We start from the raw sequence: 14,527 nt of genomic DNA, 5'->3' as shown, positions 1-14,527 counted from the left end.
AAATGCATTAGAAATAGCTATATGCACAAAGCTCTGTAAATTCAAAAAGAAAACAAACCATAAGCTAGTGCTCGAAAAGTCCTTGCAGAAAATGGCCCTTTTACCATAAGCATTATCTTATCTTTGACCATTTGCAATTGCTTACCTTGCACATCTATTCATTGGGATATTTGTCCGATTTTCTTACACCCAGAACAAGAACTTCTGGAGCATTGAACCTACTCATTAAGTCATATATTGACCTTAGAACTGCTTTTTCATTCCATGCCCTTGATATAGAGTTACCTCAATTTCAAAATGAATCCTGATTACTTCATGAAAAACATTTTAGAGTTTTCTAATACCTTTTCTTTGATAACCAGCAAGGCAAAACTAATAAAATTTACTAGACACTTAATTAATGGTTAATCAAAAGATTCAAAACAAAGCCATATTATTCAAAACTTCAAATTACTTGAGCTCTGATGCAATATAGGGCAATGCCTCAACTAGAATCTATTTAAAATTGTAATATATCATACTTGCCGGGCAGAAGCTTTTGATATCCAAGAAGGAAGTAGGCAAGGAGTGTTGTTCAACGCATCATAAGAAGTTTCTTTGGCTTTCCCACAGTCAACAACAAAAACGACATCATTGATGGTAATGCTTGTCTCCGCCATGTTTGTCGCAAGTACGATCTTCCGGATATCATGAGGCGGCTTTTCAAAAATTAATTTCTGCAACAAAGGTATCATGAATTACTTTCATCATATGTATTGACATTCCACAATATTCAAGAACTGCAAGTTAGCATTTGACAACACCATCTCATATTAAAGATTGTATTTAAGCTAATGATATATTAACAATCAAGTAAATCTTTAAACTTTCATGTTTCAATAAACATACAAGTTCAACATTTGAAAACACGTGATTAGAAGACACAAGACAGGAATGAGAATGCTTTATATACGAGAAAACAATAGTTTTGTGGGAAATGAAAGCACATTCTGAATTTGATTCCTCATAAGAAATTGAAATTATAGATACCTGCTCTGAACTAGCCATTGATCCATGGCATGCAAGCAAAAGAACCCTGCTTGGATCTCCTAGAAGGGGATGTGCAGTAAGCTGGTTCTTAAGAGAGTTAATGTCATCCCATCCTGTCATAAACACCAATATGGCACCTGCTCTTTCATTTCTACAAATATGACATAGGACAGCTTCTATGAGATTGAAGCCTATGCAATCAGGATTCCAGCAAGCCAAAGAATCACGTGTGGTGGAACTATACTGGTCAAAGTTAGCATTTGAAAGTGCATCCTGAATAGAAATTTCAAAGTAATGTATGAGTAAGACTAATAAAAAATTGAATTGTCGGTAATTAGATGAATGGCACAATTCAAAACTTAGATGTCATGAGACTGCACCTCAACAAGGGCAGACAGATGACTCTTCCGTTTCCGGAGTGCTTGTCTCTGCATTTTCCATGCTTGGTCTTGTCCGTAATCATCCAATTGGTTAGATTGTGTAAGTTTATAACCTATCTTCTCCAGTATATTTTCCAAATAATACCCTCTCACTGGATGCGTAAAACCCTGAATGTGAGGAATTGCAGGAAATATTATTAGATATTTAGATATTATAATAAAAAAATTGAAAACATGAATTATATACATAGAACTGAAAAAAAGATGTTAAGTTAATGCAAATAAGAAAGACAGACACACTTTAGGTAAGAGCCTATAACACAATGGTAAATTGTCAGCCTCTTATCCGACAGGTCTTGGGTTCAAGTCTACTAGAGCTTAACTAATAATAATATTAATTGATCATAACAAATAATGATAATTAACCATGGCTTCAGCCTAGTACTGATCAAAAAAAAGTAAGACAGAGACACTCAAAATTAATCCCCAGAATCAACGAACCTGTGATATCCCTATTCCAAAATAAGATTTAAAATTAGAATACAAAATAAATAAATAATAATACAATATAATTTCAATTTTGTGGAGTCTATGAAAGAGAATAAATTGATAGAATCTATTCTTTATGTGTTCAATGCCTATATTCATATATGAAATAAAACAGGCAGAGGAATACTGGAGAAATTATTGGCGCCTTCTCAAATATTCTGTCTCAAGATAATTACAAACATCGTACTATCAGCCCAGTATTCTGAATAGCATTTCTCTACAGGCTGCATGAGATCAAAGTTATTAGCTCCATTAAAGATAATAATACTAGCCAAAACTATTGTGAACCCAAACTCATGTCTGGGCAATTCTGATAATCTGTCAATATACTATGATATTGACAAGAATATTAGATAGAGGCATCACAATAATCAATATTTCAGTGAAGATTAATGTCTAACTATAGTTCTCTACAAATTTACAAACATTATCAAAGAGTTGACTCAATGTTTGGAATATTATTCAGGAATTTCAAATGGCCACACAAATTCCGAGATACATGGCAGCATATAATCAATACATAAAGACAGTAAATATTATAATTGTGACCACAAACTATCAATAAGAACAACCTTCAAATATATATAAGCAATGGCTTAAGTGTATGAGGAAGCACAATACATATACAAGATACAATAATTGGTGTTATTAATGATAATGTAGCTCTGTTCATTATAAGACTTAATCGAGGATTATATCCTTATATTGACAATGATCAAATCAATAATTATAATAAGTCTGAAAGGAGTACAGTTAATGATTAATCCTGGGAGGCAGTGGCTATACAAGGATAAATACAAAGAGGTGCAATTTGGAGGGATATGCTTTATGACCATCCAACTTTACAACACATATAATGGTTCAAACTCATTCTATCCAATCGTCGAATAGGAGATTGAGAATAAAAATCAAACAGGACACTTATCAGTACAGGGCAGGTAGCTGGAATCAACAGAAGTAGTTGGAATCCATCTCAGATTCTCAAGGGTTGTTCAGACTATATTTCTATTAATTGATTAAGGATGAAGTCTTATACATGCATTTGGCTATAATTAACAATATATACAGTAAGATATATATAGTAAATATATATTTAATATTATAAATTAGAATCACATGTATTGTATATCTGAGTCTTATATCAAGGACATATTATTGGATTATAAAAAGCCAATAAAGATTTTATAAAAAAATGTTGGAGATTTTTCATTTAGAAAAAGATGAATAAGCAATATAAATGAGTACTCAGAGATATATAAAACCATATTCGGTCTTATTATTATTTCTGCTGAGAAGAAAGGGGCAATAATGTTTCCAGGGAGGGGCTTGTCTAAATCCAAACAATAGTATCAGTCCCAAGACAGGGTATGGGTCAGCATACCCAAAACCTTGAGGGCAAGTCCCAAGATAGGATGTGGTTTTGGACGTTTAAACATTAAGGAAGCCTATTGTAATTGGTCTCTAGGCACCTTGGTTACATGCCTAATCCTTCCTTCATTGAGTTGAAGTAGTAATAAGGTCACTGTAGATGTTAGTAATAAGGTCACTGAACTTAATCTAATAAGATGAATAATAATTCTCTTTGAATATCTTAGACTGAATCTTTATATCTTTATCCATTTAGCTTAGGGTATTAATTTTAAATTTGGGTCAGAACAGGCCTAAGCTAGTAAGGGACATTATAGAGGTTAACAGTTGCTGGTATCCTCAATCCAAAGTACAACTAAAGGTAGTGATCCAAGGGAGAAACTAAAGATCTTTTCCAGAAACTCAATGGGAAGGCCATTTTTTAATTTTCAGCAGAAATGGAAGAATGCTCTGTCTGATCATGTTCCCATTAAAGATCTAAGAGTGCAAATGTATGGTATTGATAACAAAAATGATAAGAGAGACGGTGGTTCTAACACTCAACAATTTAACACTATTAATTGAGACTTTTCCTTTGGTAATCACCTTAAGTATTGCAACTCACTCTTCAAATGGTGACATAAGTTTAACAGGTTTTGAAGCTTTTATTGCAGAAGGAAAGATAGAAACAACAATTTCCAGGAAATGGTAGTAGGCATGTGTCATTCCTCTGTTACAAATTTGAAAAGAAACGGCAATGAAGATTATTTAACATAAGATAGGCACTACATCTTCAAGAAAAGTTCTAGAATTAATGCGGAATGTTTTATCATTGAAGAAGGTGTCAACCTTAAAAAGGTTTGAAATGCTAGCAATATAAAAAAAGCACATGTTAGCATTCTTAGGCATAACAGGAATGAAGGTAAACTGCTATATGAGTCTATTTTGTAGCTTATCAACTAAGTCACTAGGTTCACCCTCTGTTTTGTTGCTTACCAAGTTGCAGGGTTTTCCAGTCCTAAAAACTGGGATTGAACTGGTTCAAACCGGGTACGGGTCCTGGTCCAGTTCAGTTCGGCCAGAATTTGAACCCAAGCAGGTTCTTTTAACCAGGACAAACCTGGATAGTTGGGCAGATTGACAGCAAACCATTTGAATTTCAGAGTTATTTATTTATCTTTTGACAGCAATCCGTTTAGAAAATTATTTGTTGGAACCATCTGCCAGTAAATGAAGCACTGCCCTCTCTTGAGACATTTGAATTTCTTATTTGCTTTATCTTTTGACAGCAGGCCATTAGATAAAAAGTTACATAAGGTGATCAAGGGATACAAGACTACAGTCCCAGATGCAACTGATAATCTTTTATATTACTGTAACTTTCAACCTACTTAAGCTAACTAAATATTTCAACTGAGTTTTAACAGTGTATACTGAGATCCTAAAACAACAAAATAAAACAGCCAAACAGGTCAAACCCTGCTACAATTCCCAGTTGAACTTAATCCTTGCACTACTCTTGTCAAACATACAAGGTGATGAGGGAACTGATGAAATCAGTCCAGCTACCCTTCTGATACAGCATGTGGATTCTTCTGTTCTCTGATGTTGCTCCACAATCTACTCTCACTGCTATGCGACAGGATTTAGTGGGTTCAAAGCAAAAGTTATCTACACTGAAAAAATTGTTATCTGCACTGAAAAAAATTGTGCTTAAAACCTTGAAAAACAAGGTATCTATCGCACTTATTTGTTAAAGTATGTTTCTATTGCTTAGATACTAATGTGCCTGGGTTTGCTGCAGATTCGGAGGCAGATGCTGGGGAGGCAGAAGCGGCTACGGAAGCCCTGTGCATGCCTCCCAGAAGCCTTGTTTTTCCTCTGTAATGTGGTATGCATGTTGGTAATAAAACTTAAATTTCTCCTTTGTCACAATTTTTACTCTTGATGCCCCACATTATATCTGGCAGAACGTATATTCTCGTGGGATATATTCCATAGCGATCTTTTAATTTTATCATTTAGTGTTTAATATTTATTTAATTAATATTATATTTATTATTGGTATAAATATATTTTTTATCTTGTCATTTATATTTGATATATATATTTACACAATGGTAATATATTTAGATATTAAATATAGTTTTGTATATTTCTTGCATTTCTTTGCATATACATATTATACATATATTTTCTTTAAATATATATAAACGCATCCAAACACATCTGCATCCCTCCCAAAAAAAATCACACATCACTGCACCTAATTTTTGCATCTGCATCCATTTATGAACCCGAATTGGCAACTTAGTTTTATTGATCCAACTTACTAAAATTAACTTGATCCAACTTACTAAAATTAACTATCTAGAAAATTAATTTAGTGTTTGTAGAATATCAAGTAATACTAGTTCATCTATTTAAATATTTTGATATTGAATTTGAAGAATACGATGCTATGATGGTATGATGGTATGATCATGATATTATGATTAGAAGTTTATAGTGTTTTTTTGTTTATGATACTATGATTTTGTACTAGGGAACCCAAACCCCCCTTCAAACCCAAACTTGAGTCTGAGCTCGAACGGCAAGTTACCTTATCAAGAAATAAACAATGTCTTGACCACACAGAAAATATTGGTACTTCAAGACAAGTGCAAGCAGATGTATGACTTCCAAATTTTATACTGTCTTAGTTCATTTTCTGAATCTCCGTGTGAATCAAAAACAAATATTCACAGCGATGGAAGGGTGTGTGGAACCCAAATTTTCACAAAATTTAGGGTCTCCATTTAAACAATAATGTTGGAGATTTAATGAAGCCTTGTCATTGATTCACGTTGAGATGCTAATGCACATTGAGAATAAGTGCTTCCTTTATCCAGAGGAAGATATGATGGTGACTGTAATATGACTTGTACATATTCAACTATACGTCTGTTCTTTTCAGCATAGTATAAAGGTTGAGGCATCATCCAGAAGGAAAAGCTAGCACTGGATATGGCAATGGCATCTAAAGGCAAAGCAACGTGCTTTGTTGTTCTAATGAAAAATAAATGAATTATATAGTCCAATGAAGTAAACAGGGATACTTCTGGATGTACTTTAGAGTGGCAATGGTATTATACAAACTGATGGAAAGATTATGAGTACTGAAGACACTTCCAAAGGTTATTTTTATCAGAACAAGAGTGTTGAAATGCCTGGAAAGCTTTGGATAAATTATACATCAGTTTATGAAGTAATAGCAGCAATACCTGCTTGCTTCTCAAAATGATTTTGGTATCGCTATCTATAGCAAAAGCAAAACCGGAGGTCTCGAAAGGAATTCAAACTATTTATCTTTACTCATTAAAATCTAACTCCTTTTTCTTTGTTTGCAGGCACTGAAGCATGGATACTACTTTTAGCACCATGAATGATGCACTGGTGCAAGGAAAAGTCCTATATGGCAGTAGTGATACCGAACTCCAGTCAACAGGTAGATACGGAACGAAATTCCTGTGCCCTTGAAAGACGTAGCAATCATGAGGATTTTGGACTATGTGATGAGCGATTGGAAGGGGCATCACGAATATGAAGCGCCAATTGAAACAGGAGTCACCAAGCGTGAAGGATGTGCCGACAATAAGTAAATTACAATCAGGAAGCCATGTGCGATAGAGAAAGACCCGCATGAAGAAAAGTTCCACCATCATGATTCAGTGTCATTCATGGCATCAAAACACCTGCACCTTGATATTGTCTAGAATGAAGTTGAAGAAAAGCAAACGTAAGGAGAGGAGCCCACACAAATTAAAGATTTAAAATGACGCCACATACTTGATCGAATATTTCATTGTTGAGAGTAAAGGTAATATGGTTATCAAACCGCCGATTACTTTTTCTATAATTATATTGAGATTTTGTGATCAATTATTTGTTATGAAAACGAGTGGTGCTTGAGAAGCAACTGACACCCTTCAACCTTGAATAAATATGAGATGTAAAACTAAGAGAGGACATTCATATATACTTTCCAAAAATTTCATACTATACATGCTCATTTGATGTATTATATTCTTTCATTAGCAAATGAATGAATTTTTGAACTAAGCCCATGGATTGTGAATTATTGAATAAATTCGCATGCGATTCTAGAGTCAAACTACATTGAATGGATCATCCGTAAGGAGTGTCTCCAGTGCAATTTTATTTCCAGATGATCAGTAAGAAATATTTATTTTATTTGCATGAAACTTTAGAGTTAACATATTATATAGTTCCATCCTTTATAATTATTATTTTAATTTTATAAATATTTTATATGATAGATAAATGGACAGGATCAATTATAGCATTTTAAAATTGAACATCATAGATATTTAGAAACATTTAATTGTTTCTGAATCTATGCTAGTTTGTCTCCGAACTAAAGGAGTTATAATACATTCCAGACTATTTTAAAATTGCGTCCATATATTTGATCTGCCGCATCTTGATTAGTAAATTGTTTATAATTAAGGTGCATAGAATTTTATAAAGTTGTATGTTCTAAACTTATAATATTGATTCTATCGCCCTTTGACACTGGTCTTTATATTTTCCATAATGTGTATTCCATATGCTGGCAATTATTTCATATCTTTCCTTTGAAGAGTTAATATATTCATTTGTTGCATTCATCTATACTTTTTATTTTAAAAACATTCATACAATCATTTACTTTTATTCTTAATTTGTAATTTGCAAATTTGAAGTTTTCTATAATTATTGCCATTTTGGAAACTTTTGTTATATTTGTACTCTAACCAATCTGCTATAAGCATCCTGGGCTTAAGTGTGTTGTTCAGGATTAGGTGCACCCGCCTTGGCTTTGCAGAGCCAAAAGCGCGGGGGATTTGGATCGCATCGGTCAATCCTATCAAGTTGGCCATAACCGGTTGGATATCCTAACATCGAGTTGGGAAGACTCATAGGATTCCAATCTGCGGTTTTGGGAACCAATAGGGTGTAAAGTATTCAAGAAATGTGCAGCAAATGAAGATCGTCTTATTTCAAAATGCTCATTTCTTTCAAGTTTATACATCTGACTCATATTAATCATATAGCTTCATCAAGGAAAGGCCATCACTTCATCAAAGAATAGCTTAATGAGTCCAATATTAAATAAGGAAATAATATAGGCAAGTTTATTATTGGCAATAGAATGACAAAATATCTTATATCTCTTCTATGAAGCATGAGAATAAGAAGGTTGTCATTCTAACAAAAATATAAAGCGATGAAAAAGTCTTCTTTGCCAGAAGTTGTCATTAATGTCACAAGTGAAGGTTAAGTCATCATTAATGTTGAAGTTATTTGTTGATACAAATGTTGTCATTTATGTCAAATGTATATGGATGATTGGCAATAATTCTCATTGATGTCAAATGTGTATGAACACAAATAATAATCGCCAAAGGTCACTAATAGAAGTTCAAATGCTAATCCAAATCAATTTTAGATCTCATTCAAGGCAAGTTTATAATGTCATATTGGCATGGCATTTAATTTATGCATGATGCCTGACCACCTTTTGTATTGCATATAATCGTCAAATTTAATATAAATACAATCCCCCAATTCACTTAACCAATACAAAGGAGTAATCTAATCAATGGAGTGGCTGTAAACTTTGAAGATAGCAACCATTTAACACAGCAATTAGGATAACAAATTAAAAGAGTAGACAGTGATTAGTTAACAAAAGATGTCTCTCTTGAAGGATTGTTTCTATACATAAATGGTATGCCTCTCATCATAAGACAATGAAATAAATAGAAGATGACTAAGAAATAGATAAATTAAGTTTTGCAATAAAGATTATTCAAATTCAAAAAGATATAAAAATTGATTTGAAAATAAATAAAAGCAGTTTTAAAAGGACAATCAACAAAAGATGATGTCTTTTCAAAGTTCCTCTATATTCAAAGATACAAAAGGCGATAGAAAATTGGAGAGAAGTGTAAGCGTAGAGATTAGAAGATTAGATTATATCTTATGTCAATGCAGATGACAATTGATGTATGTATATATGTGTATCTATATATAAATATATATATATAGTCAAGGCAAACTTATGAGAGAGGTACATATGGCAGATTTGTGAAAATATGTATATACAGATATGAAAGAGGAATACACATAGATATTGTTAAGAGTAAATATGGATTTATCTTATTTACCATACTTAGGTTTACTTAATCATTATAAGCGCATTTAACTGTTTTGGTAGTTGGTTGTCAGTTATCTACTGCCTCTCTCTCCTTGCCTATCTAAGCAAGGCTTTGTAAAATATTTCTTGGTGTCTCATAAACAATTCATCTCATTCTAGTGAAATAGTCTCATACTACTATTTGTGTGCAAAGGCACATTTGCAGTTTGTACTTCTAGGAGGTTGTTGACAGAAACATGGTATTAGAGCAGACAATTTGCCTCTCCTTCCATTGAGAGTTTTCATCAGACTGATTTGTAGGTCCCGGGAGTTCCATATTGGCAATATATGTGCCACTGCATTTGATGCACATATATATATATATATATATATATATATATATATATATATGTTGTGTTATCATCTTTTGTGGATAGGCTTTTGTTGTTAACAAACTTCCATCAATGGGTTTTTGGCTCTAAGCTTTGTAGCAAGGCACATTGTTATTGTTTGGTTAAAAATTACCACATCTGCCTCTTTCTATTGGCTGGTGCAGTTTTCTTCAGAGCAATCACTATGTTTGATTGATCATTTTTATATATGACCAACTTTATTTGGCCTATTGCAGCTTTCCTGGCCCAAGTTCACATATTTCTTGGGCAGTTTACATGTAGTTTTTCTTTTTGAGTGTTATTTGTGTGAATGTAATTAAATTTCTTATCAGACTGGTATATGGTAAATTTCTTCTAATTTGTTGCAGGTTATGATCAGATTTTATTCTTGAAGGAATCAATATAGTAGAATCCATGGAATACAGATTTAAATCACAGAATGTAATTCATCTTCAAGTCTGCAAGTGCTGAACTCCAAACAGGAGAATATTTATTGATTTCAATATCTCTCTTGGCCTTTTGGTATTGGTATAAGTATGGTCTCTAAGAGACATGTCATGAGAGGACATGTCTCCACAATGTGAACCATGTTCGCTCATTGGCTCTTCATTTAAACAAACAAACATTAATCATAACCCAGATTGGGTTAGTTAACACTTAATCAATTTAACTCTCGCAAATTGCTGATCTGCATAAAGGTGAATGGATCATTTGCTCAATCCAAATTATGTTTCAATATCATGCTCGATCATTACTTCATAGATTCTATGCATATATATAAGATCATTACTCAATCTACACCAAGAGAATAATAATATTATAATCTGCTAATTCAGATTTCAATATACTTAATCTGATATATAGAGTTTCAATTGAATGCAAGAATAATTGCTTTGTCTCCAAGGTATATGAAATGAAAATTCTTATTGAGCACAAGAATTGTGTATGTGTGCATGTAACTCAGTTCATATACTTAATCTGATATATAGAGTTTCGATTGAATGCTAGAATAATTGCTTTGTCTCCAAGGTATATGAAACGAGAATTCTTATTGAGCACAAGAATTGTGTATGTGTGCATGTATCTCAGTTCACATAGTAAACTGACATACATACATACAAATGACCCATGAGCCTGACTCGGCGGGTAACTCGACTCGTGACCTGGTTTGGACTCGCGTGTGACTCAGCTAACTTGGCTGGCTGACTCGCCTAGTTGACTCGGCTAACTCATCTGACTCGACTGACTCATCTTACTCGTCTGATTTTTAATGTTTGTTTTCAAAATTTTCTTAATACATCTTAAATTTACCTTTGTACTTATGCAATCGATGTATGTTATGTATGTGATCAACTTACCTTCTATTTCATGATGTAATTGTATCTTTAAGCTTTATTCAATAATGGGTGCATGGAATTTCTTTAAATCCTAAAAAATCTCTAAATTTCAAGGGTTTTGTCACTTTGCCGAGTCATTGTTGAGTCACACGCGAGTCCAAACCAGGTCACGAGTCGAGTTACCCTTGCTGAGGCCGGGTTGGGTCCGAATCTCGTTACTTGAATATGCCCAAGTCATTCATGTCAAATCTTGAGGCAAAGTCCTTACATTGAACAATAAGGTGATCTTCTCCTATATAGGATTAATATTAACATATCACCTTTAATAATTTTAAAATAGAGATTTCAGTCTGCATTAATCTTTGTAAACTCTATTCCCATAAGATAGTTGTTGATCCTTTCATACCAGGCTTGAGGAACCCATTTAAGTCCATATAAGACTTTCTTCAATTGCATACATGTGAGGTTGCATTATGAATCACAAAACCTTCAGGTTGTTCTAAATAGACTTCTTCTTTGATAGTCTCATTCAAGAATGTAGTTTTCACATCCATCTGGTTAATCTTCTAGCCTTTTGTTGTTGCAATATCTATGACTTCTCTAAGAGAAGTATATCGGCAAACAGGCGCAAATGTCTCCTTGTAATCAATACCTTACTTTTGAGAGAAGCCCTTAGCAACAAATTGTTCTCTATGTTTCTCTATACTATCATCTACTGAAGAGCACACGATTATACTGAGAGGGGGGGTGAATCAATATAATAAAAACTTTGCCAATTTAAAACTTTTTATCTAAACAATAACTTTAAATGTTGGTATCAACAATTATGCACGTGAACACAATAACACAAGATTAAAGTGGAAACCTAATGCAAGAGAAAACCACGACAACTAAATGCTTTTATATAAATTTTGTTCTTTTACAATGTTTTGTAGGCTTTAACCTACTAGAGGCTACAACCTCTATGTTTATGAGCACTGACTCACAAGAAGCTCCAACTCCCACACTTCACAGGCACCAACCAACTAAAAGCACCAACTCCCCACTATCATCTTCATGAGCACCAACCCACTGCACACAAACTTCTCTTCCACCTTGATAATGTTGCCGACTCAACTGACGAACATTTCTAACAGAACTTTTCTTCTTATGTATACGTATGTTTTATCTTCCAAACATAATCTTTTATCAGTTCATATACTCTTCTATGAATATATAATTTTTTTTTGTTATTATTCTGACTTCTATATATATATATATATATATATATATATATATATATATATATATATATATATCAGATTTTAATAAATCTATATATACCACTCATTCTTGATTCTTCCTTTTCACACACTTCTATCTTCCGCTTCTCTGACTTCTATTGCCAAGTTTGAGTCTTACCCTTTTAAGCCTAAAGTCTTTGGTATGAAAGTCAGAGTGTCTCCAAGTGTGATGTCTAAATATCTTTTAAGTCACTTACTTCTCATCTTTCCCAAAGTGCTCTGCTTTCTTTGTTTTCCAATTCCCCCTTGCATTACCTTAACCCACCATCTAAAACGGGTTTCCTGTTTTTCCGGTGCGCACGGGGTCTAGGTGCTCTAGGCATGGTTAGGATGTGTTCTAGCATCCTCCCAATTAGAAGTAAGTTATTCGCATTTCATAATCTGCTATCTTGCCATAATATTCCATGTCTTGCAGATTCTGAGCTTTCGAGCTGATTTCCCCTTGAGTGAACTATATCGAGTGTGAATCCGAAGGATGAAGCCATGACAGTGGTTACCAAGTTGTGAAAACGATTATGTCATGCCCAAAGGCCTACGATGTTGTGGATCGATGCCAAAGTGAATCCCATTCAAATTCATGGAGGTAAAATCACGCACTACAAGGGAACATAGGTCTATGGGTTTTCTATTGCGTATTCATGGAAACGAAGTTGTTTAGTTCTTGTTCCTAAGCTATATAAACTTGAGCCAAATCTTAGTCCCAATGATCAAATAGTGTGAACACAATGTTGAATGAATCATTTAGGGCTCATGACCAGTAAGGCATGTTCAAGATCTAGCTTCAAGGCCATCAGATTGAGATGAAAGAATAAAGTGTTGTTTTTTGTGCTCCAGTCCAGGAAATGTTGTTAAGAAAGGGGTTTTCCATCCCAAGGCAATGAAAAAGGCCACTTCTCTAGAGGCTTTGAAAATAGAAAGGCAAGTTACTCTAAAGTACGAATATTCCTCGGAGATGCTCAAAAGATACTTCCAGAAAACTTAGTGATGGAAATGTGACCCCGATATAAAGGAGATGCAATGTTAAAGGCTTTAGGTAGAAAGTGAAAGGATGAAGTGCGCAAGCTATCTGAGGATCAGTCCCCGTGTTGCAATCCTGAATAGACAGAAAATAGCTCTGCGGAAAAGCTAAGTTGTTCTCTCTCTCTCCTGCATATGTTAACATTATCAAGTATATCTGCATTCCGAGTTTTGAAGCAAAGCAAGGCACTTCCGAAAAGCTAAAGCATTTGTCTTGTTAAGTGATTCTTAGTCATATCACTTTACTAATAAAGCTTTCGGGAATTCGGTATTTTACATGCAAATGAACGGAAAGTTTAAATGGTCATTACTCATGGAATTAAATGCAAATCCTAACGTTATAATGGTTGGCCGAACTTAATTCAGTTCACGTGGCACCAACATTCTAATTCCTAAAGCTATTTCATCGGAATTGCTTGCAATTGGTTTCTTCAAGTATATTTAAACGGCTATTTATCGAGAATTGTATCCTATACAATCATAGCGAATGACAATTAGAGCTGCTGGTTATGGTAAGTTAATTGGCCTGGAGAGTGAGTTAAAAGAGCTTAAAAGTACATCTTTCAAATTCTACGATTTGGGTGATCTTCATAGAAGACTTAATTCTCAGCCCATTCACCCAATCACTTAGAAACTTAAAGAGAGCAGACTGGTTGAAGCAGTCAGTTTTCCAATGGCAATTCATGCACTTGAGTTAGTGAAGGAATGCATCAAGAGATACAAACCGAAAACAAATCACATTTTGTTTCCTAACCAATCTATTCTCATCTCGATTAACAAGGCACTGATGCAGTCCACATTTGGCATTCCTATGAAGGAGAAGTATTGTGATGTTGATTTCGGCTCTTCCACATCATGTTCAACGAGAAAAAGACCCTCAGACAGGAAGATATCCAGAGGACATGGTTCCAAACTACCCACTCAAAGAAGAGCAAAATGCAGAAGGCCCTGTTCAACACGAATCTAAAAAGAGAGATTGTGGATATCCTCACGCTCCTCAGACTCAAAGGAA

The 14,527-nt window shown here is 34.0% G+C and overlaps 1 protein-coding gene across 1 annotated transcript in view; it reads right to left on the bottom strand.

Annotated features, from left to right (window-relative positions):
- LOC149553068 (DExH-box ATP-dependent RNA helicase DExH3-like) overlaps window positions 1–14,527 on the bottom strand; it is a 141,762-nt gene that overhangs the window by 19,374 nt on the left and 107,861 nt on the right. The window contains exons 9-11 of the mRNA XM_089788576.1: window positions 1,410–1,577; window positions 1,030–1,302; window positions 522–716 (exon numbers count right to left, since the gene is read on the bottom strand). Of these exons, the coding sequence (XP_089644702.1) occupies window positions 522–716; window positions 1,030–1,302; window positions 1,410–1,577 (636 nt within the window). The remainder of the gene's footprint in view (window positions 1–521; window positions 717–1,029; window positions 1,303–1,409; window positions 1,578–14,527) is intronic.

This window comes from Cupressus sempervirens, chromosome 6, assembly GCF_028749045.1.
Source record: "Cupressus sempervirens isolate cs-2001-9-10 chromosome 6, ASM2874904v1, whole genome shotgun sequence".
NCBI classification, from domain to species: Eukaryota; Viridiplantae; Streptophyta; class Pinopsida; order Cupressales; family Cupressaceae; genus Cupressus; species Cupressus sempervirens.
The sequence above is the reverse complement of the archived record's forward strand: the minus strand, read 5'-3'. Positions and strand labels throughout refer to the sequence as shown.